The 22,406-nt window shown below is 40.1% G+C and overlaps 1 protein-coding gene across 1 annotated transcript; it reads left to right on the top strand.

Annotated features, from left to right (window-relative positions):
- Positions 1 to 827: 827 nt before the first annotated feature.
- Positions 828 to 21,952, top strand: LOC145391987 (uncharacterized). Its single transcript, XM_080266489.1, has 4 exons — positions 828 to 1,255; positions 1,567 to 1,750; positions 7,924 to 7,992; positions 20,734 to 21,952. The coding sequence occupies exons 1-4, from the start codon at positions 828 to 830 to the stop codon at positions 21,880 to 21,882; spliced, it is 1,830 nt and encodes a 609-aa protein (XP_080122615.1). The 3' UTR covers positions 21,883 to 21,952.
- Positions 21,953 to 22,406: the final 454 nt, after the last annotated feature.

The following is a 22,406-nucleotide window of genomic DNA, read 5'->3' as shown; positions in this document are numbered from 1 at the left end:
CCGTAGCCCAAATCACTCAGAGACTTTGGATGATTTAATAGGACGACCATCCTCCTTGTGCATCAATCACTTCATTAAGTCTGTTTGGCATTGACCTCACAAGATTGGTACATATATTTGGACGTCGATGTATGCCTTCCTATACGTCCTGAGCGTGACGCACAATGGCAGCTTTCGTGCGCTCTTGCCCAATATCCCACTCCTGAACCATCATTGCCCACAGGTTTTCGATGGGGTTCATATCACATCCTTTGGCTGGCCAGTCGATGAAGTTACATTCGGGATGAACATCAATCCACTCTCTTACCATTCTGCTCATGTGGACGAGGCTGCAGTCATGCAAAATATGGATAGTGTGAGGGGCTGGGATTGCCATCACATGCACTGTGGGCAGGAGAACATCCTCAAGAATTCTTATATATTGTTCATTTGTTAATTTACCATTAATTTCCAACAGTTCTCGGGGTCCGTAAGCCCACATTCAACCCCACAGCGACGTAGATACACGTCCACTTTTTGCTTTGGTAAAAATGTGTTTGTCTAAGTATCTCGTTTTCGTGACCCTCCAGCACACCCCAGGCCCTGCCTTTACAGAAGAAAAACACTTTTCATCTGTAAATATTACATTCTTCCAAAATAACTCGTCTTCTGTTGAGTACTGTAGGGCAAACCCCAGTCGATGATATATATATATATATATATATATATATATATATATATATATATATATATATATATATCCGTTTGATGAACGATTTGCACCATGAAAACCTTAAAAATGCATGTTTACATATATATATTTCTTTGTATTTTCAATATCAGGCAAGATGGCAGAGGGTCGTGCGAATTCTTCGCGAATCATCGCCGATCGTGGGCGAATAATTGGACTATGGGAGGGCGGCATTACTTCAGGTGCCATTGCTCAAGAACTCGGCCTGCATCGGTCTACAGTGCATAAGTTGATCAAGCGCTGGCAAGAACAGGGGTCAGTCAGCTCAAAGCCTCGTAGTGGACGGCCAAAAGCAACAACTCCCGAGCAGGACGAGGCAATTGTGGAGAGAGCACAGGAGCGACCGTTAACACCTGTCGTGAACTATCCACGTGATTTGCACCTGGCCTGCAGTGTCCTCACTGTGCGTCGACGGCTCCACGCAGCTATTATCAAGTGTTATGTGCCTGCCGTAAAAGAAGTGTTGACCCCTTACAACAAAGATGATCGACTGGGGTTTGCCCTACAGGACTCAACAGAAGACGAGTTATTTTGGAAGAATGTAATATTTATAGATGAAAAGTGTTTTTCTTCTGTAAAGGCAGGGCCTGGGGTGTGCTGGAGGGTCACGAAAACGAGATACTTAGACAAACACATTTTTACCAAAGCAAAAAGTGGAGTGTATCTACGTCGCTGTGGGGTTGAATGTGGGCTTACGGACCCCGAGAACTGTTGGAAATTAATGGTAAATTAACAAATGAACAATATCTAAGAATTCTTGAGGATGTTCTCCTGCCCACAGTGCATGTGATGGCAATCCCAGCCCCTCACACTATCCATATTTTGCATGACTGCAGCCCCGTCCACATGAGCAGAATGGTAAGAGAGTGGATTGATGTTCATCCCGAATGTAACTTCATCGACTGGCCAGCCAAAGGATGTGATATGAACCCCATCGAAAACCTGTGGGCAATGATGGTTCAGGAGTGGGATATTGGGCAAGAGCGCACGAAAGCTGCCAGTGTGCGTCACGCTCAGGACGTATAGGAAGGCATACGTCGACGTCCAAATATATGTACCAATCTTGTGAGGTCAATGCCAAACAGACTTAATGAAGTGATTGATGCACAAGGAGGATGGTCGTCCTATTAAATCATCCAAAGTCTCTGAGTGATTTGGGCTACGGAGTTGATAAATGGAAAAGTGACAACCATGATTGGGATGATACTATTTGGCAATATTTTCGTTCTGGTTAATAGAATATAATATGTAATATGCACTGCTTGTATAATCCAACAATGTTGCCTACTAATATATTATACTGTATGTAAATGTTATACAGTTATAATAATTTTTACTGTTCACTTCTGTGAATTACTTTTATCTTTGTTACTATTGTCTTATAAAAACAAACAGTATTTCATGACACTTTAATATATCATACAATAACCTCTCAACTTGGTAACATTATAGCCTTAAAACCTTTGACTATAGCACATACTGCAAACTTCACAAGTGACATATCGATCCCATAGTGGTATCTAATCATATCAGCCATTTGATAACCACAGGCCTAATGGGCAAGGCGCAGACGTAAATTCAAAGACTGTGACATATTCTAGTTTGTGCTCGCTCGCTTCGGGTACTAAAAAATATTATGTCATGTTGGCTTAAGATAAAGATATGTTCAGTTTAGCTTTGCAGTTTTTATGGGCAATATTCAAATATCATGAAAAAACAAAAAGCTTGTGGTAAGTTTAAGAGTTATTACACGAGCGTCTTTCAGGCTCAACCGCAGACAGGAAGTGCAAAAAGCGTCACACACACACACACACACACACACACACACACACACACACACACACACACACACACACACACACACACACACACACACACACACACACACACACAAAACGAGTGAGAAAGAATAAGGTAGACACGAGTTCGCATGCCTGACACTTGGCCTGAAATGGCCCTAGACACACATGCCGAGAAAAATACTAATTTGAAGTCTCCTACCATCGGGCCGCCTTTTGCAAAAGACCCAGGTCAACCTACGGTAATTGCAGCAGAGATGCCTCGAATAAGTCGAAATCTTGTTCGAGACACCACTAATTTGTTTGTATTTTCAGCTGTGGAAGATCTATTTACGTAAACTAAGGTGAATTATAATAAGTTTTGTATAATAGTCTGGATATAACAATGTATTATTGATAACAGCAAAACACACGAGATGCATTGTATTCCGATCGCCACGGGTTCGTACCCCTCCCTTGCCGCCTCCCTCTCCCTCGCAAGTTTCGTTGACTGACTCCACTTCCCACTACGCTCGTGCTAGATCGTTGCGCCACCTATCGGCAGCCTGTAGAAACATATGCCTGACAGGGACTGTCGACGAACTTTTGATTGTGGGTGTACAACATGGCATGACCGTTTTGTCACATCCATAATAACGGATCATTTGTGGCCACCAGGTTCAGCCACAAAAATGTTACAGCAGTTGAGTAGCACACTCACTAGACTCAGGTGAACCACGTTTCGAGACACCGGACATCTCACCTTCTAATGTTTATGCTCAATTGTCCAACATATTGTATGTGTCAGACATTAAGACTCCAACATTCATGCAATACACATTACAGCATACGGAGTTACAGATCACCTCAGAATATCTGTATAATCACAGCCTTTATCTTTCTTAACGAAACACGACAACCTGTTCCCCCTCTCCTCCGTTCCACGTTACCTCACAGTCACCTCTTGTCAGAAAAAAAAATGGGTGCCTATATTACTATTTGTTTTTCTCTCTACCTTCCACTATACCTACGGTACGTGGCAAACACTTGTATTTGCAGACAAAATATGGCTTGATAGAACATTGTTTCTCTGGGCACTAGATACTGTAGAGGAGGGGTGGCTCTGCCGGGCCTGCCCATTCACTTATTATTAATATTATTATTATTATTATTATGCAAACAAACACAACAGTGCCAAATTTCACGAAACACACCACCTGTTGTACTCGTTAGAAGTGGAGGTAACTTTACATCAACCCTATTCACACATATGCTGATGACTCCACCCTTCACCCCTCCATCCACTCCCTGCAGTGTGCATCTGAGCAGTTTTTTCAACAAACAAGGGTTGAGGCTATGGCACACTTAATGTCTGACTTCGCTCATATCTCTGATTGGGGCAAAAGCGATTTTTTTTTTATGCAATAAAATCTCAATTCTTACATTTTTCAACTCGTCAAAACCTACCGCAGGAATATACGCTATTTTTTAACAAATCCCATTTCAATCCTAGATTATCTTTGAACTTACTTGGGGTCTCATTCTTTTTTATTTTATCCTGGAAAGTTCATATTACCTCTCTTGTAAAATCTGCTTCCAAGAAATTAGGTGTGCTAAGCCGACTCCATACCTTCCTTATGCCTACACAGTTGTTGACTTTATACAGTGGTTTTTATTCACTTCTGTGTAGAGTACATATCTATTGTGTGTGGAGACTCCCCACATACAGCTCTTCACGACAAAGTGGTGTCAAAAGCCTTTCATTTCATTACCAGTCCTCCTGTCACTGGCTCCCTTCGACATTTATTTCTTTGCTGCACTGTTGTATGTTTATTTCTTTTTTTATCGCTACTTTAACCCTTCGTGAGCTGATGGGGTCCCTGTGAACCCCACCATGTTTTTAAAATGATGTCATTAAGCCATTTTTTTATTTTTTCGACCTGGCTGTCCCTGACTTATATGTACATATTATTCGAGCAAAAAAAGCTTGCAGCATGTAGGAGTGACAGTATAAAAAATGTTTGTGGTGTCTGCTGGGCCCCACCTCGCCTTCTGTATGACTACTTATTTTTTCCGTATTTTAAAAATTTTTGACATCTAAAGACAATGTCAATACCAAAATCAATGATTTATGGCAGAAATTTGCTGGCAGATAATGACCAGCCCGTTTTTTTTTTTTTTTTTTTTTTTTTTTTTTTTTTTTTTTAAGATACTGATACAGGCAGCGAGTTACCTGACGCTGTTGAATATGAAGTGGTTGAACAATCTGACAGTAACATTCTGCCGTATTATCATTATTAACTTTGTAGGAGTCACTATTCTTTGTATTTGTGAGAATGGTACTGTCATTTAGCGGTTTTCCCGTGATAAAAACTAAGTTTTCTTGATATTTGTGTGGTTCTGAAAACAAAGTTTTGTATCTAATTTGAACATTATAAGGATAATTTTTTTTTTTTTGATTATCAATCATACTATGTACTAGAGCTTGTGTAAAGAACCTATACCATGAGTACTGACAGTGAAACATTCAAATAAGTGTAGGTTCAGTGCATCCATACTGAAACTTTCGTATATTTCTGATATGTGTAAATAATTTTCTTAGCATACAAAAACAAACAAACAAACGGGATGCTGGTGGATTGGCTCCATGTACCGTGTCCTGGGCAACATATGCACAAAATTTAAATGATGTAGCTCTATGCATACGGCAGAAATCCACCAAAAAGTTTTGGGGCCCAGTGGGATTCTATCAGCCTCCCGTGTAATTTGGAAAGGCTCAGCTCATGAAGGGTTAATGGTCACTGCTCCCCTGAACTGTCTTCTTGGATCCCTCCACCATTATGCCGGGTGCCTTGCACCCGTCTAGCGGCAGTCACTCACCCGTTTTCTGTCCAACACTTTAATGTTAGAGTTACCCATTACCTCCAGTCCGTCATGCATGCAACCTGTCAGCTCGAGAACTGTCTTATCTGTCTGTATTTCCTGCTGCCCGTGATCTCCAATCTTTTAAATGCAGTGTGTCAAGACATTTCGAAATGCACGGATCTTGAATTAGGCACTCTATTTTGCTTTTTCTTTTTTCTTTTTTTTTTCTTTTCCCTTGGGGAGAAAAATTTCTGGGCTTCTGCCCTTTAATATCTCCTTCTTTGCATTAAAAAACAAAACTACATGCATGCATATATGCACAGGTAGAAAAAGACAAAGATAGACAGATAGATAAAAGTTAGATATAGACTTTAAAATAACACGAATTAGAAGCTCATTATGGTCAGACTCAAATATGAAGTCCGTTTGGGTGGGGCCCGCGTGGGGATTTCCCTCTCTACAGCTCTGCCAAACCTCCTCTCTCTCTCTCTCTCTCTCTCTCTCTCTCTCAGTTGATTGAGAAAGTTTTTATATATTTATAAGTTGTGTTTTCTTCTATATTGTTTCGACCTTTTTTCCACACCACCACTGAGCAAAAAGTCTTGGCGCGTTATTTTTTATAGAGGTTTCCCCAGTAGGCATAAGTCCTCTCTCTGATCTTTCTTCTAGAAAATACTTGTTCACATTGTAAATAAGTTCTTTCTCCCGACTGTGGAGCACACGAGAGCGAGTCGGAGTAGCTGCCATCGTGGGTGGGGATCAGGGAGGAAGTGACCGGTCACCTGTAGTCTGAGGTGGGTGTCCTTGACCTCTGGCAACGTCGGAAAGCGACGTTGTCACGTGGTGTGGAATTTATACAAATCATTGCTATTATCCTAAAAAGCGACACATTCATAGCACTATATAGCCTTATTTAATATATTCAATAAGTACAGAATATTTAATATACAATTTCAAATAGTAAGTAGCTGACATATGACCAGAGAGAGAGATAGGTACTGGGGTTGATGCGACAGAGCTGTAGAGAGGGAAATCCCCTCTCGGGCCTCACCCAAACGGACTTCATATTTGAGTCTGACCTCATAGTGAAATTAATCGGGAAACGTATTTTTTATTTATTTATTTTTTTTACCGACAATAGTTTGTATCATCCTCACATAACTGTTCTCATACCTAAGCTTGTCAAGAGTGTATCAAACGTAGGTTTTGATTCTATCTATCTATCTATCTATTGCCAGACGCCTCAATCCCGTTTGGGGTGGCCACAAACAAATCGCCTCCAAGTCGCCCTGTCCCCCGCCATTTCACTCCCCTGCTCCCAATTCACACCCCCCTCTCTCATATACCTCTCCACCCCATCTCTCCATCTCATCCTCGGCCTCCCCCTCCCTCTTTCCCCCTCCACCTCACTCACATACACTCTCTTCGTCAGTCTTTCACCCTCCATCCTCTCCACATGGCCAAACCACCTCAGTGTGTTCCTCATAACGCTTCCTATCACATCCACATCAACACCACAACGCTCCTTTATATCCTCATTCGTCAGCCTGTCTCTCCATGTGACTCCACAGGCTCCTCTTAAATAACTCATTTCCACGGCTCTCACTCTTGACTTGTGTCCTTCCAACAACGTCCACGCTTCACTTCCGTACGTTAGAGTTGGTATCACAATACTGTCATGTAGTAACTTTTTCACTTCCATGCTCACTTCCCTGTTTCTTATCACTGCTTTCAAAGAACCAGCAACCTTTCTTCCCTGCTGTACCCTTTCAAGCACTTCACCCTCCAAACCTCCATCCTTACTCATCACACTACCCAAGTACTTAAACGTACTCACATTTTCCAATTCCTCACCATCCAACCTCGCTGTACATTCACTGACTTCACCTCTCTCAAAGACCATCACTTTACTCTTCCCTACATTCACCTTTAGATTCCGTTTCCTACACACTCTCTCAAACTCATCCACCAAGCCTTGCAGCTCTCCTTCGTCTTCACTCAACAACACCATATCCTGGATTCCCTGTCGTATCTGAATTTTTGCTTTTGGTAAGAAGGTTAAAAACGAGAGTGCATTAGCTTCCCTGCTGACATGTCTTCCAAAAACGTAATTTACAAGAGTAAATTGTTGATGAGTTTTGTTTGATCCTTCCCTGGATAAATCACCTCATTTTGATAACGCTTAGGGTCAGTTTCTTCTTGTTCCAGCACTCCAGCTGGAACATTTTAACCAGTTAATCACCAGGCAACCATAAATAAGGTGATACAGACATATTAAATAAGAAGGCACAAAGTTCCTTCAGCCTGACGAAGATTTTCATCATTTGGATATTATTTCCAATAGCTGAGTGGCAGAATATAACATCATTATGGTTCTCCATCCTTTTCATAACACTTCATCATGATTAACTCCATATTCTTTTGATAATTTCTTGTTACTACTCCGCATTCAAGATGCAGAGGTGACAGTTTCAGGCCAAAAAAAAAATATATATATATACAGTATGTTGGATTTGACTCTTTGCCTACAGGAAGGTGCCGGTCTTGCAGATTGTGCTGCGTCAACGAGGTGGCACTCTGTGGTACTACAAACCAGCAACACAGGCTTTTGACATTAAGGTTTGCACACCTCATCTTTATGTAGCAGATTTTTTTTTTCTTTTTATCTGATGGGAATGAGCCACTTGCTCATTCGTAGTTTGTGGTTGTAAGAAAGCGATGAGACCTATTAATGACATATGAACGAGTCACCATGTTAGTAAGAGTCGGTTTGGTTTAACTGTAAGAGTTGGTTTGTTTTAACTGTAAGAGTCGGTTTGGTTTAACTAACGGAACTGGACCACTCACAATCTTAAAGTCATGGTTGCATGAAAACTGATAAACCCTAGTTTCTGGGTATGAATGTCTCCTTGGTTATTGGCCAAATAGACCTTCCCATCTGAATTATAAACTTGATAATTGACTTCAATGATACAGGCATGAAGCCTTGGCAGGGATAAAACAAACTCCCTATGGCAACTGAATTTTTGATACTTTTTCTCAGAGGATGACATATATAAACAATAAAAATTGTTTTTCGTTCCAAGTGATAAGTGAGAGATGTTTCAATTTACAGTCAAGTCATTTGCACTGTAAATTGAATGGGGTGGAAGGGCTGGGAATCCACTTTATAAGTAACAAAGGAACTTCACGTCTGCAGTTGCTGGGGACTTCCTAGCTGCCAACAACCATCTCAGCTTTGTATTTTGTCACAGAATTACTATGTTTATACTACACTGTAAGGAAACGAGTTCTAGCATACTAGTATTCTGAATCAGATTTGTTTTGATTTGAATTCATTGATTGAGTTGACTGATTAACCTATTGCTATTTAGAACAGTTGGTTAATGGTCACGGTCAAATGGCAATGTCAGCTTAAACGGTTTTGAATCGGTTTAGGCCAAACGTGGTGAGACGGTTCAGGGTATGGGAATATTGGAAAGAATCATATTTTGGGCCACTCAGTCAGTGATTAAGGTTGCAGGGCAGTGTCAAAGAGACGGCATTTCATTTGGGCACAAAATCTAATTTGCTCCTATTTCATTTGGGTGCTAGTATACCACTTCGTTTGGAATCCAGCATATCGTTACTAAACCTAACCTAAACTGCTCATATGTTAGCAAATGATTATTCAAAATGGTTATGACCCATTCTAGTTTATTATGGGTAGTTTTAAGATTATCTATTTCATTTTGGCGCCCAATACCCTAATTTAACTCTGCACCCACATAAAGTTTAATGTAGTGCCCTAATGAAACGTCTATGCAGCCAAATTAAATTCGCCTGTCAGAGTTTCTGTTTGTTTGCATGTATGTGTGTCAACAGAGAAACCAAAACAGTTTTGATCATATTTAGACTAAACTAAAATGACTTAGGATCAGCCAAGAAGTTGATTTTTTGTTTTTTAAGAACTACACAAATCAAGCGATCAAAAACGACAAAAACTCCAAATTTCCTTATCAGATTTCAAACACCCTCTTAAAACATCTTTGTTCCACGGCAATAAATGCCCTTGATGCAATTTTCAGCTTCTGGACCGACAATCAAATTCCTGATATGTGGAGGAAGGTAACCATCACCCCCATACTCAAACCAGGAAAGCTACGCAGAGTTCCCGCATCATATAGCCTAGGCCAGTATCACTACTCTGCACCATCCCAAATCATGGAAATGTTAGGTTTAGGGATTATCACCCCCTACATCCCTCTCTGTGACTCCCAGCATGAATTCCAACATATTCACTCAACCAACATCCACTTTTCTGGATTAATTCAACTCTGCCTTGATGGTTTCATCAAAGACCGCCATAACCCCCATAGCAGCTGTTGACATAAACAAAACTTTTAATACAGTACCAAAACACGTCCTAAGTACCATATTCCTGGACACAAGAATGGAGGATGATAAAAATAATAATTTTCCGGCAAACTTCCCGTCAGGTAGACAAGTCTTGGTACACAACCAAAACCTTAGTTCACAATTTAGAATTCTGTCCAACGGTGTTACACATAGGTCATTCTCTTCACTCTCACTATTTGCTTTTTCAGCCACAACCTGCCAACCTTTCTTTCTTCAGTAACAGAACTGTTCTATGCTGATGACTTGGCAGTAGTTTCACAGTTCTCCAAATCTCAACAAACAGCATCCCAACGCTAACTATACTTAAACTTACAAGAAACTTGGCTAAGACAAGCCAGAATGACCCTCACAAACCAACCATTATCCTTTTCACTCCATATATTCTGTTCGTGAATCCAAAATTTACCCACAGGTTTCATTCTGTAACCAACCACTCTCACTGGAAAGACACCCACATAGTTTTAGTACTTACTCTGGACACACACACACACACACACACACACACACACACACAGGGATTCAATCGAGGCGGACGTGCAACATCGGCGCTCCGTACCGAACCAACATGGCCAGTGGCATTACCTAAATTAGTATCTTTGTATGAGTCGCTCTGTACCAGGTTAGACTAAATGATTTTTCATTATTAAAAGGAAAAAAATAATAAGTTTAAACAAGACTTGTTCAAACAGGAAAGAGAACCAAGACGAAAGAATACGCTGAGTCATCTAAGGTTTTTTTAGACTACAACAACACGGAGATTGTAAGTACATACTCTGCACTTTTAGTATTGCTAAATGGATACATACTTTAGTAAAGCAAATTTGGAAAAGAAAAGGGATAAAGGTAAAAAGCAAAATGATGATTTCTACCAAGAACTGGTTGGAGACTCACAATAGACTGGTTGAACGTGTAAACAAACTAGAAATGGCTTTCAAAAATGAAATTGATGAAATAAAGAAGCAGATGCACTTGCAAAAGGAAGAAATAGAAAAACTAGGAAGGGAGGCCAGTAAGAAAGACACAACCATCAGTGAACTAACAGTGGAATTGAGTACACTTAGGAAGAAAATGAGTGAAATGGCAAGTACAGTAGTCAATCACGAGAGTGTTATGGAAGAGTTCAGAAATGACACAGAGACAATTAGGCAAGTAAGCAGTCGTATAGACCAGAGCAGTGATATTGAGGAGAAGATAACACAGGTGAATGAAGCTGTGCAGAGCTACAAAAATGATGTGGAAACCATGTATGCTGAAATGGTGAAAGTAAAGAAAGACTTAGAAACTAGGGTGGAGGAAGAAAGCATTAAAAAGGAAGTGAAAAGAATAATCCAAAACATTCCAAAGTTAGTCAGAGATTCAGTAGATATAAACAAATCTATAGTAATCACTGGTATAGAAGAGGAAGAAGTAAAAAATAAGATCACAAGAGACAAAAAAGGAGATGGCAAATGTAATGAGCTTACTGAAAGAAGTATCAGAGGAAATCTGTAGAAAAGACATAGAGGAACACAAAAGGTTAGGGAAATATGAGAAAAGCAAGACAAGACCTCTAAAGGTGACTTTCCAGAGTGTAAACACTGTGGAAGAGATACTAAAAAAGGCAAAGAATATTATGGAAAAAGAGGAGTTCAAAAATGTATGGATAAAAAGATGCCTAACACAAGAGGAACTGGAATTACTGAAAGAGAAAAGGGAGGAAGCAAAAACAAAAAATGAGGGAAGATCAGAAGAGAAGAAATTTTTTTACAAAGTAATAGGATTGCAGGTACGAAAGTGGTACACAAACAGGATGGAATAAAAAGCAGGAAGGTAGTAGAACCATGTCATGACAAGTATATAAACAAGATGATAAAGTTGATGTACTCAAATGTGGATGGAATGGTATCTAAATTACTAGAGATGAATGATTATGTCAGAGAAAATGAACCACAAATAATATGCCTAACTGAAACAAAATTAACACCAAGGATATCCAATGACATACTAAACTTAGAGGAATACAATATATGGAGAAGAGACAGAAATTTAAAAAAAGGAGGAGGAATTATAATATTAACTAAGAAAAATCTAAAAGTCAATGAAATAAAACTAGATATACCATCACAAGTAGAACTGATTGCAGTAGAGATCAACACATCTGAAGGTAAAGTAATTGTAGCCAATTTGTACATGCCACCCAGATCAAACACATGGGAAAGAGATGAATATGAGGACCTGGCAGAGAGTACAATTCAGAGTTTAAGATCATTACTACATAAAATGGAAGAGAAATCAGAAACAATTATACTAACTGGGGATTTCAATACAAATATAAATTGGAATACTCTAGATATAATTAGCCAAGAAAGCTGTTGGGACCAAAAGCTCCTGGATCTAGTACAAGAGTTCTTCCTAACGCAACATGTGAGGGAAACCACCAGAAAAAGAGGACTTGATGTACCTTCAGTGCTAGATCTAATATTTACTAGGCAGGAAAATGATATTGACAGTTTAATATATCACCCTGCACTCGGCAAAAGCGATCATGCAGTACTAAATTATAACTTCAGGATAGCATATGACATAGTAAACAGCAATGTTATACTAACTGGGGATTTCAATACAAATATAAATTGGAATACTCTAGATATAATTAGCCAAGAAAGCTGTTGGGACCAAAAGCTCCTGGATCTAGTACAAGAGTTCTTCCTAACGCAACATGTGAGGGAAACCACCAGAAAAAGAGGACTTGATGTACCTTCAGTGCTAGATCTAATATTTACTAGGCAAGAAAATGATATTGACAGTTTAATATATCACCCTCCACTCGGCAAAAGCGATCATGCAGTACTAAATTATAACTTCAGGATAGCATATGACATAGTAAACAGCAATGACAGTTACAAAAAGAGCCTAAACTATAAAAAGGGAAATGATCAAGACCTAAAGAAGTATTTCTTAGAAGTTGATTGGGAAAATGAGCTTAGAGGACAAGATTTAAATGCTGTATATAAAAAATTCTGTGAATTTTATGAAATAGGAGTCCAGAAGTACATCCCACAGCACAAAGAAGCAGATAAGAAAATACAGAAATGGTTCAATACAGAATGTAAAAAATCAAAAGAAAGAAGAGATTTGTTGTGGAATAGATACAGAAGACATAATAGTGAAAGGGCGTATAATAATTACAAACAGGCAAGAAACGATTATACAAGAATAAGGAGGGAAGCCCAAAAACAGTTTGAGGAGGATATAATAAATAAAAATAGTGATCAACCAAAGCTGTTTTACAGCTATATCAGAAGCAAAACCAAAGTAAAAGATATAATATGATCAATTACGGACGAGGGAATCACTGATACACAAGAGAAAGATATCTGTGAAGCACTAAATAAGAATTTCCAATTAGTTTTTACAGAAGAAAAAAATTTTGAGAGGGACTATGTGGAACATGCATGTCCACGCATACTACCAGATATACAAATAGCAGAAAAAGTAATACAGGAGGAGTTAAGTAGATTAGACAGAGGAAAAGCAAGTGGTCCTGATGAAATTTCATGTTGGGTACTACGAGAACGTGCAAAGGAGGTAAGTAAACCATTATTTTTAATTTTCAAGAAATCCTTGAGTCAAGGTAAACTACCTGATATTTGGAAAAAAGCAAATATTGTCCCCTTATTCAAGAAAGGAAATAGACAAAATCCACTCAACTACCGACCAGTATCACTGACCAGTGTTGTAAGCAAGGTATTAGAAAAGCTTGTAAGAAAAGCTTGGGTAAATCATCTAGAAGAACACAGTATGATAACAGAAAGACAGTTTGGTTTCAGAAAAGGAAAATCATGTGTTACTAATCTGTTCAGCTACTATGACAGAGTAACAAACACAATACAGGAAAGGGAAGGATGGGTGGACAGTATCTATTTAGATTTCAAGAAAGCTTTTGACACTGTACCACACTAAAGACTATTATGGAAACTGTATCATCAAGGAGGAATTCGAGGCAAACTGTTTTGTTGGATGCAAAACTTTCTCATAAAAAGAGAAATGAGAACAGTACTAAGAGGAAACTACTCATCATGGAAAGAAGTGACTAGTGGATACCACAGGGTTCAGTGCTGGCACCAATCATGTTTTTAGTGTATATAAATGATATAAACAGTAACACTGGAAATGAGAGCTATCTGAATATGTTTGCAGATGATGCAAAAATACAAAGGAGAATTACTAACACAGACTTTTGTAAAGAGCTACAAGAAGAATTAAATAAACTTCATGAATGCAGTAGTACATGGCAAATGGAATTCAATGTGGACAAGTGTCATGTAATCAAGTTTAGTAAAAGTGGAAAAAGACCTGATTGGGATTATAAGTTAGGAAATAAAACCCTATACACATCAGAAAGAGAGAAAGACCTAGGTGTGATTATCAGTAACAGACTATCTCCGGCTGACCACATCAGCGAGAAGGTACGGAACATGTATACACTGCTTGCAAATATGAGAATAGCATTCACATACATGAATGAAGACATGCTAAGAAGGATAATAACATCATTCATTAGACCAACCCTGGAATATTCATCAGTAGTCTGGAGTCCTCATCTCAAAATGCACATAGACAAGATTGAAAAAGTTCAAAGGACCGCTACAAGATGGATACCAAGCTTAAGGGACCTAAGCTACGAAGAAAGACTAAATAAACTGAATCAACCAACACTACAGGAGAGAAGGAAAAGAGGTGACATGATAATGCTATGCAAGTGCTTATCAGGGAAGGAGAAAATAGATATAAATGATTACTTAACATATGGAGAAGCATCAGCAAGAGGACAGTGCAAAAAACTGCATAAGAAGAGAGGCGATAAAAACGTAAGGAAATTCAGTTTCCCAAATAGAGCAATTGATCAATGGAATGCACTACCGAATGAAACAGTGTGTGCCAAAACAATTCACAAATTTAAGGATATGTACGATAAATATGGTTTAAGACACGGGACAGTACGAGCTTGACTCATTCCTGCAAAGATACAATTAGGTAAGAACACACACACACTCACACACACACACACACACACACACACACACACACACACATAACCTTCCCTTAGCACTGAAGTAACATCAGTGCAATGGCATCTCATAAACCCAGTGCTGTCAAGACACAAACATAGACAGTATTTTTCGACAAAGGAAGATTCCTGGAAAACTGTTTACAAACAAATCGTTAGTCCAGCTATATGTTATGCAAAACCAGTGCTGAGCCCCATCCTCAGCCAACACAAACATAGATAAGTTCACACACACACTCACACACACACACACACACACACACACACACACACACACACACACACACACACACACACACACACACACACACACACAAAATTTGCCCTACCAACAAAGACAGAGCACCTACTTAATAAAAATATATATATATTTCCAATAAAAGATCTTATAAATATGACAGGCACACAGTTCCTTCCGACATCTCAAGACCCATCCCGCCCTTATAACTAATTTCATGCTCCATCACCTGCATCGACAATGAAGCAAGAAACGATTTTTTTTTTTTTTTAACAGGACAGAGGAAGGAAAAACAAATGAAAAAAATAATAATCCATACACCAGATTACTGTGTCCTCTGTTCATAAAATATCTGTAACTGTTTGACTTGAACAACTGTAGGTTGAAGTTTGGAGGGAAACAACTCTGGGAAAGCGAGTTCCAGAGAGATGCAGTTTGAGGAATGAAAGAATTCTGATAGGCAGAAGTTCTGCAATATGACTGAGTGACATTCCAGTCGCGAGCGCTACCAGATGCCCGTGTAGCACGAGGAAAGGCATGGAGAGGTGGCACTATGGCCGCAACTTCGTCTGAGCATTTGCCGTAAAAATACCTGTAAAATAACGCAAGGGAAGCAACATTCCTTCTTACTTGTAGGGGAGGTAGTTTATTTGTAATGACAGGGTTGTTAATAATTCTAACAGCTTTGTTCTGAATATTGTCTAGTTGTTTTAATGCAACCTCTCCACATCCATTCTACAAGGGTGAGCAATATTCAAGCTGAGAGCGCAAATGACTCTTATAAATTATAGCTAACTGCTCGTCAGTGAAGAAGTCATAGACTCTGTACAATAATCCAAGTTTCTTTGAGGCGGCTTTAGTAAGTGATCTAACATGAGAGGTCCAGCTGAGGGCATTGTTAAGTGAGAAGCCAGGAATTTGAATACTTTTGGAGATGGGAATATTAATAGCACTGAAGGTAATATACGAATCTGGCAATATCTGTTAATTAGTAAATTGTATATATTTAGTTTTACTAGCATTAAATGAGACAAGGTCGTTTTGTCCCCATTCATTGATCATAGATAGGTCTTGATTTATGGAGATGGCTGTACTGAGTTGAGAGGTAGAGATATTAGACTATGTAAATGGGTGTCTGAGTGTGAATGAACTATGTAGTGTTGAGTCATCTGCATATGAGTGGATGGGATTGTGGGTGACAGATAAGAGATCATTATTATGAACCAGGAACTAGGTTTGGGCAAGAACTGATCCCTGCGGCACGCTGGTGGTAATTGAGTGGAAACTGGAATATACATCATCTACTTTTACTCTTATTTTCCTGTCACTGAGATATGAGGAAATCAAAGGAACAAAAGACTTTAGTCCATAGCAAGGGAGTTTGGACTGCAGGGAACGGTGCCATACTCTGTCGAAAGCTTTAGAAATATCAAGGGCTACTGCATGAGTTTCTCCATGTAGGTCAATTGATTGATGGATGGTATGAGTTAGGAGATTGAGTATGTCAGTGGTGGATCTTCTGTCTCGAAAACCATATTGTCTATCACTAATTAAGTTGTTGGATTCAAGATGTTTAACAATGTTAAAGTTTCAAATACCTTACCAAGAGAAGATGTGACAGCTATTGGTCTGTAATCAGAGGGGTCAGAACTTCCTTTCTTCGGAATTGGGTGGATAATGGCTTCTTTCTATGAATTTGGGATGAAGAAGAACGTATGCATAGTCTGAACAATTTAGCTAGAACAGAGGCAAGTTCAGGGGAACACTTTTTCAAAACAATTGGCGGAATTCCATCTGGGCCTAGAGCTTTGTTGGTAGGTAAATTGTCTTGGATGGATTTTACATATCTTGTCTGTATATTATGTGGAACAATTTCGGGAGTGTCAAGTTCTAGTACTGGGACCTTCTGACTGGCATCCTGTATGGTAGAATTTCTGGCAAATGTACTGGCAAAAATATCTTTCCCATGCGGGTCATTTGTAATGTTGCCATCTGAAGATTTTAGTGGGGGAATGGATGATGATTTGTTAAAGTTATTATTAAAAGAATTAAGAGTTGACCAGAATATCCTATTGTCATTAGGGTTGTTAAGTAGTTTTGATGCTTGCTTTTGAAGAAAGTTTGATTTAGCTAGATTTATTACAGCTTTAGCATGATTTCAAGCAATTTTAAATTGAGAGATTCAGATGTTTTTGATTTTACGTAAGAGTTATATGTTAATGACTTTTGGGCTGTTGCTTGGGCACAGTTGCCATCAAACCAGTTTGCAGAGTTCGATCTTTTAGTGAAGTGTTGATTTGGTATAAGTAAATCCATACCAGCTAGTATTAAGCCGCAAATGTGGGACTGGGTAGAATTGGCATCACTAGAGAAGAAAGACTGCCATGGAATGTCAGCAAGATAATTTCTAAATCCATCCCAGTTTGCCCTATCAAAGTGCCATCAGGTCACCCTGACAGGTTCAGAACGGGGAGGTGTGGGGGGTTAACTGTACAGAGTATCTCAGCAACATCCTTCTTCCATCCAACATTACAATGCACAGAGACATACATAAACATATAACCACCTCAGCCATCCAAAATCTTCAGCCATATAGCATCATTTAGAACCACAGCCAGACACCTTTCAGAAACTACCTTGCGCAAAGAGACAAGAGTTCACGTAGCTAGACTGTAATGCAGCCATCACTCTTCTCAGCTAGAATACCAACTTCAACACAACAATTTACCTCACTCACAAATCAGTGTAGCCCCCAGATGACAACACACTCACCACATGCACCACATTATCACAACACAGACATTTCTTAAACATAACCTCAGCAAAAGACATTTGGCAGTAACCAGTTGAAATCACAGATTTCCTGTGGTCCATGCGTAAAGACCACACGAAACTTTTTTTACTGATCACTGTATTGTTTGAGATTCGAACGCAAGACCTTGCGCCCCACGCAAGCGCACTTTACATATGAGCCAAAGAGAGGATCCCCACGTTGCCTTTGGTAATACGGGCTTATATAGACCCCACTAAACACTGGGCTCACAACGAGATGGGTCTAGGGTTGCAACATCAGCAATACTGATGACAAGGTGAACTTAGGAAGTGTTTATCTGTTATAGACCAAACATGGCAGGAGGGTTCAGGGTTAGCCGAGGAGCAATGAATTCGATTTGGAGAAGTCAAAGGTAGCCTAAAAGTCAGAGAGTAAGTTAAAATGCGACCTCTGTGTAGCAGTGTACTGCTGTTTGCTTAACTAATAATATCATTTGTTTTGCTTGTCTGCAATTTTTTTTTCCTGTTCACGCATTAATGGCAACTTTTCTCAAAATAAGGAGGGTCTATGATCGTGACAGAGTTAGTGATTCTAAATACCCAACTCCTGTACTTCGAAAAGTCTCTCGGTACCTAACTGAGTCCGTCCTATGGCAGCAATCTGTTCATTCATCATCATCATCCGGACGTCCTTTCCCACCTAAGGGCAGGGTGAGGAGTAGCAACGTCCAGACAACCTAAGTTTGCCCAATTCAATGGGCCTGGCTTCCATTCACACATCTTTCAAGCCCACTGGATCCTGGCTCCATCAGCTTGGCCCAAAAAATTTCGCCACGTTCTGTAGCTTCACATATTCCTATCCGATAGAGTCAGTCCGAATCCTGTCACGTTGAAAAGGGGTACCAAATCCATGGTTATGCGCTTGCCGCACAAAAGTCGTCCAGCCAGCTTGGTCTCTTGTCCGTCCCTTAGCCTCACCAACTTCCATACTTCTCTTCCTCACACACTCATCCATCATATCCCTCCACCTTCTTGGTCTGCCTCGCCTTCTCCCTCCTTCAGATTCGCTCAGATATACTTTTTTCACCACTTTATTGTCATCCATTTTCCCCACATGACCAAATCATCGCAGTAAACTTTCTTCATTTCTGGTGTCCACAGGCTTCTTCACTCTGCATTTTTCACGAATCACATTATTCCCTATCCTATTCACTCTCTGTACTCCACATACATTTCTCAGCCGTCCCATCTCCACTGCTCCTACTCTTGACTTCTCATTTTCATTAGCAGGTCGGGGTGCCCATCATCCACTCACTCTATGTAGTGTTGTCTTATGGTCTCTACACTGAGTGACAAGCCAAATGGTTTCCTGTACCCAGGAAAGCATGTACTACGCTGGGTGGTAACCAAAAACCCAGGGTGTCTGGCCGGGTTAAATGTCCACCAGATACCTCTATCTAAAATCACTATATTATGGCAAAAGTTTCACAGCAATCTGCTATACGTTAGTATTGTGTGTGGGGGAGGGTTAAAACTCGAAAAAGGATTTTGATAAAATTTGGCAGGATGGTTGGAACTGTTTCAGATTGGTTAGTTTCAGTGTCATGTCGACTGATTTATTCTTAATGGGTGTTTTAGCCCTTAATTTTCCCAGTGGTTTTAGGAGCAAGTGGTGACTGGTCCGACAGGGCCATTCACCACTTGCTCCTGTTTCTCTGCATAAATCATTGGCTTCTGTCAATACAAGACGTGAATCAGAAACAGCTCTCATTTGAGCAAGTCCTGGGTGGCCCATTGGTTTTATAATACGGGCATGTTGAAGAAGTAGCGGTGCAGTTATGTGGAGTTTTTCATGTCTTTGCACACACACACACACACACACACACACACACACACACACACACACACACACACACACACACACACACACACACACACACACACACACACACACACACACACACACACACATTGTACATCTACACCCTGGTGTCTGTTACTTCATTGATGCTACAGAGACAATTTTATTTATCAGAAAGTGGTGTTAGCTGTGGTGGGGATGGTGGTAGCTATGATGATGACAGTGGAGGTGGTAGTTGTAGTGGTGATGGTGGTAACTATAATGATGATGGTGGTAATGATGGTGGTAGCTGTGATAGAGGTGGTGATGGTGGTACCTGTGGTAGTCGTGGTGATGTTGGTCGGTACGGCGATAACAGTAGTGGTGTTAGCCATGGTAATGATGGTGTACCTGTGATGATGATGGTGGTGGTGTCGGTAGTTGTAATGGTGGTGGTGGTAGTGGTGGTGTTAGCTGTGGTAGTAGTGGTGCTGATGGTAGCTCTGATTATGATGGTGGTGGTTGTAGCTGTGGTGGTGGTAGATGTGATGATGCTGATCGTCATAGCTGTGATGGTTGTGGTGGTAGCCTTGGTGGTGGTAGGTGTGATGATGCTGATCGTCATAGCTGTGATGGTTGTGGTGGTAGCTGTTGTGGTGGTAGATGTGATGATGCTGATCTTCATAGCTGTGATGGTTGTGGTGGTAGATGTGATGATGCTGATCTTCATAGCTGTGATGGTTGTGGTGGTAGCTGTTATAATGATGGTGGTGGTGGTAGCTGTGATGATGATGATGGTGGAGGTTGCTGTCATGATAATGTGGTGGTGGTGGCTGTGGTGATGGTGATGATGATGATAACCGTAGCTGCAATGATGATGTGGTGGTAGTAGCTGTGAAATGATGATGATGGTGGTGGTGGTGGTTGCTTATAAGAAACATTGTCATTTGGGCAAGCGCTCTTGTAATAGCCTATGAAAGACATCAACAGAATGAAGAGGTTAGAAGCAAAGAAGACCTTTAAGGAAGGTGCCATATAATAAAGATATCTTGCATTTAACAGGTGCTGAAGGACAACCGTAGCATGGAAGAAATCTGCAGTGACGTGTGTATGGCACCCATCGAATACACCAACCCTGTTTTCTGGCGAGCACAACTGGTGACACGAGAGGCTGTTGAACCCTGCACGCCTGATATTAAAGCTGCCTTTCCCCACAATTATCTCTTCATATTTTACAGCCATCATGCTTTGGGTGACGGTCTAGATGCTGGCCTTGTCTGTCGATGTTTTGTAGATATTCTGAGCGACTTACTGGATGGCCAAGAAGTGGACGATATTCCAGTGGCAGTATTCCATAATGCAGAAGAAATTGAAAAAATTCGACGACAAGTACAGGAGAAAGTTTTGGCAGATCCTGATAAAATTGAGGCTCTGAGACGGCTTCTTCCACCACAGGGTACTAAACCATTGTTACTGCAAATTGCAGACAAACCCCAAGTGTCCAAGCCAGCCACAAAACACGTGAATCGCACAATCGAACAGCAAGTAATGACGAATTTCATACAAAAGGCCAAAGCAGCAGGAGTGAGTATCAGCTCGGGTTTAATGGCAGCCAACAACACAGCCTTGGTGGAGATGGCAAAGTCTGTTGGATTTAACCAAGATTCCTACTCTGTCACTGTAGGTGTTAATGTCACTCTCCGTCATTATCTACCAAAATCCCCGCTTCATCAAATGGGCCCATACACCAGTCACCTGACTCACTCTACTAGTGTTCATAGCAACATCAAGGAATATTTCTGGGATTATGCAGTGCACCTGCACAAGGTGGTTCATTCAGGTATCAGATCTCGCATGAGCCTCGAGCAAGAGGCTGTGAAGAACATGAATCAGCCGAAGTTGTCACCAGAAGAATATGCTGCTCAGATAAGACCACCATTGCATGATTATGGATTTAGTTATTTAGGAGATCTTTCAGTAGGCATGCCATTACACAGTACCAATTTTCAGATAAAAGGCTTTCACTCATATAATTTAGTTCACAGATTTCTATGGAGTAATTTACACCAAGTGTCAACATTTGGAGGTATTACAACATACACTATCAGTTATGACACTCAATATCTTACTGAAGAGCTAATGAACCGCTTCATTGATCAGCTGATGGTAGTAATGAGGGATGTAAGTGACACAACGACTGCAAAATTATAACATGACAGGAAATTGTGGTACCCCCGTGAGACTGACATTTTGTATGTGCAAATATGAAAATGTACTTCATTCAGCCATGTGTCTTATCGTATTATCATCAGAAGGTTAACTGGTTAATAAAATACTCTTATACGAGTATCATGACTTTTTTTTTTTTTTTTTTTTTAGTCCTTTTAATACTTTCAGGCCCCTGTGAGAAGCTCAGATAAATTCGCCTGGTATGAACGGGACATTGGAATATATTTTACCCCAACCATGAGAGCATTACAAGAGACAGTACTGACACTCCAAGCTCCTGTGATGCATTCTTTGCTGAATGGGACGCGTGGTGGTATGTAGAATAGAATACATCTTTCATAACGAGCGTAACTCTGATACTGCAATGTACCATACAGAAAAATTCAGTTTTCTATCTGCAAGAAATTCTTGGTCGTACCAGAAACAGGTAAGGGTTACTCAAAATAGTTTTTTAATTCTGACTGCTGGAATTTCTCCGCTGAAGAAAATCCCTCGCTATTAGCCTG

Source organism: Coenobita brevimanus, chromosome 2 (assembly GCF_032717465.1).
Source record: "Coenobita brevimanus isolate Jiangsu-jjx chromosome 2, ASM3271746v2, whole genome shotgun sequence".
NCBI classification, from domain to species: domain Eukaryota; kingdom Metazoa; phylum Arthropoda; class Malacostraca; order Decapoda; family Coenobitidae; genus Coenobita; species Coenobita brevimanus.
The sequence above is the reverse complement of the archived record's forward strand: the minus strand, read 5'-3'. Positions and strand labels throughout refer to the sequence as shown.

Bases quoted from the DNA above. Each gene is read 5' to 3' on its own strand.
- LOC145391987 (XM_080266489.1), top strand. From the start codon at position 828: ATGGCAGAGGGTCGTGCGAATTCTTCGCGAATCATCGCCGATCGTGGG. The intron at 1,256-1,566 runs GTTATTTTGGAA...GCATGACTGCAG, and splicing joins CAGGACTCAACAGAAGACGA to CCCCGTCCACATGAGCAGAA. The intron at 7,993-20,733 runs GTTTGCACACCT...TGCATTTAACAG, and splicing joins CACAGGCTTTTGACATTAAG to GTGCTGAAGGACAACCGTAG.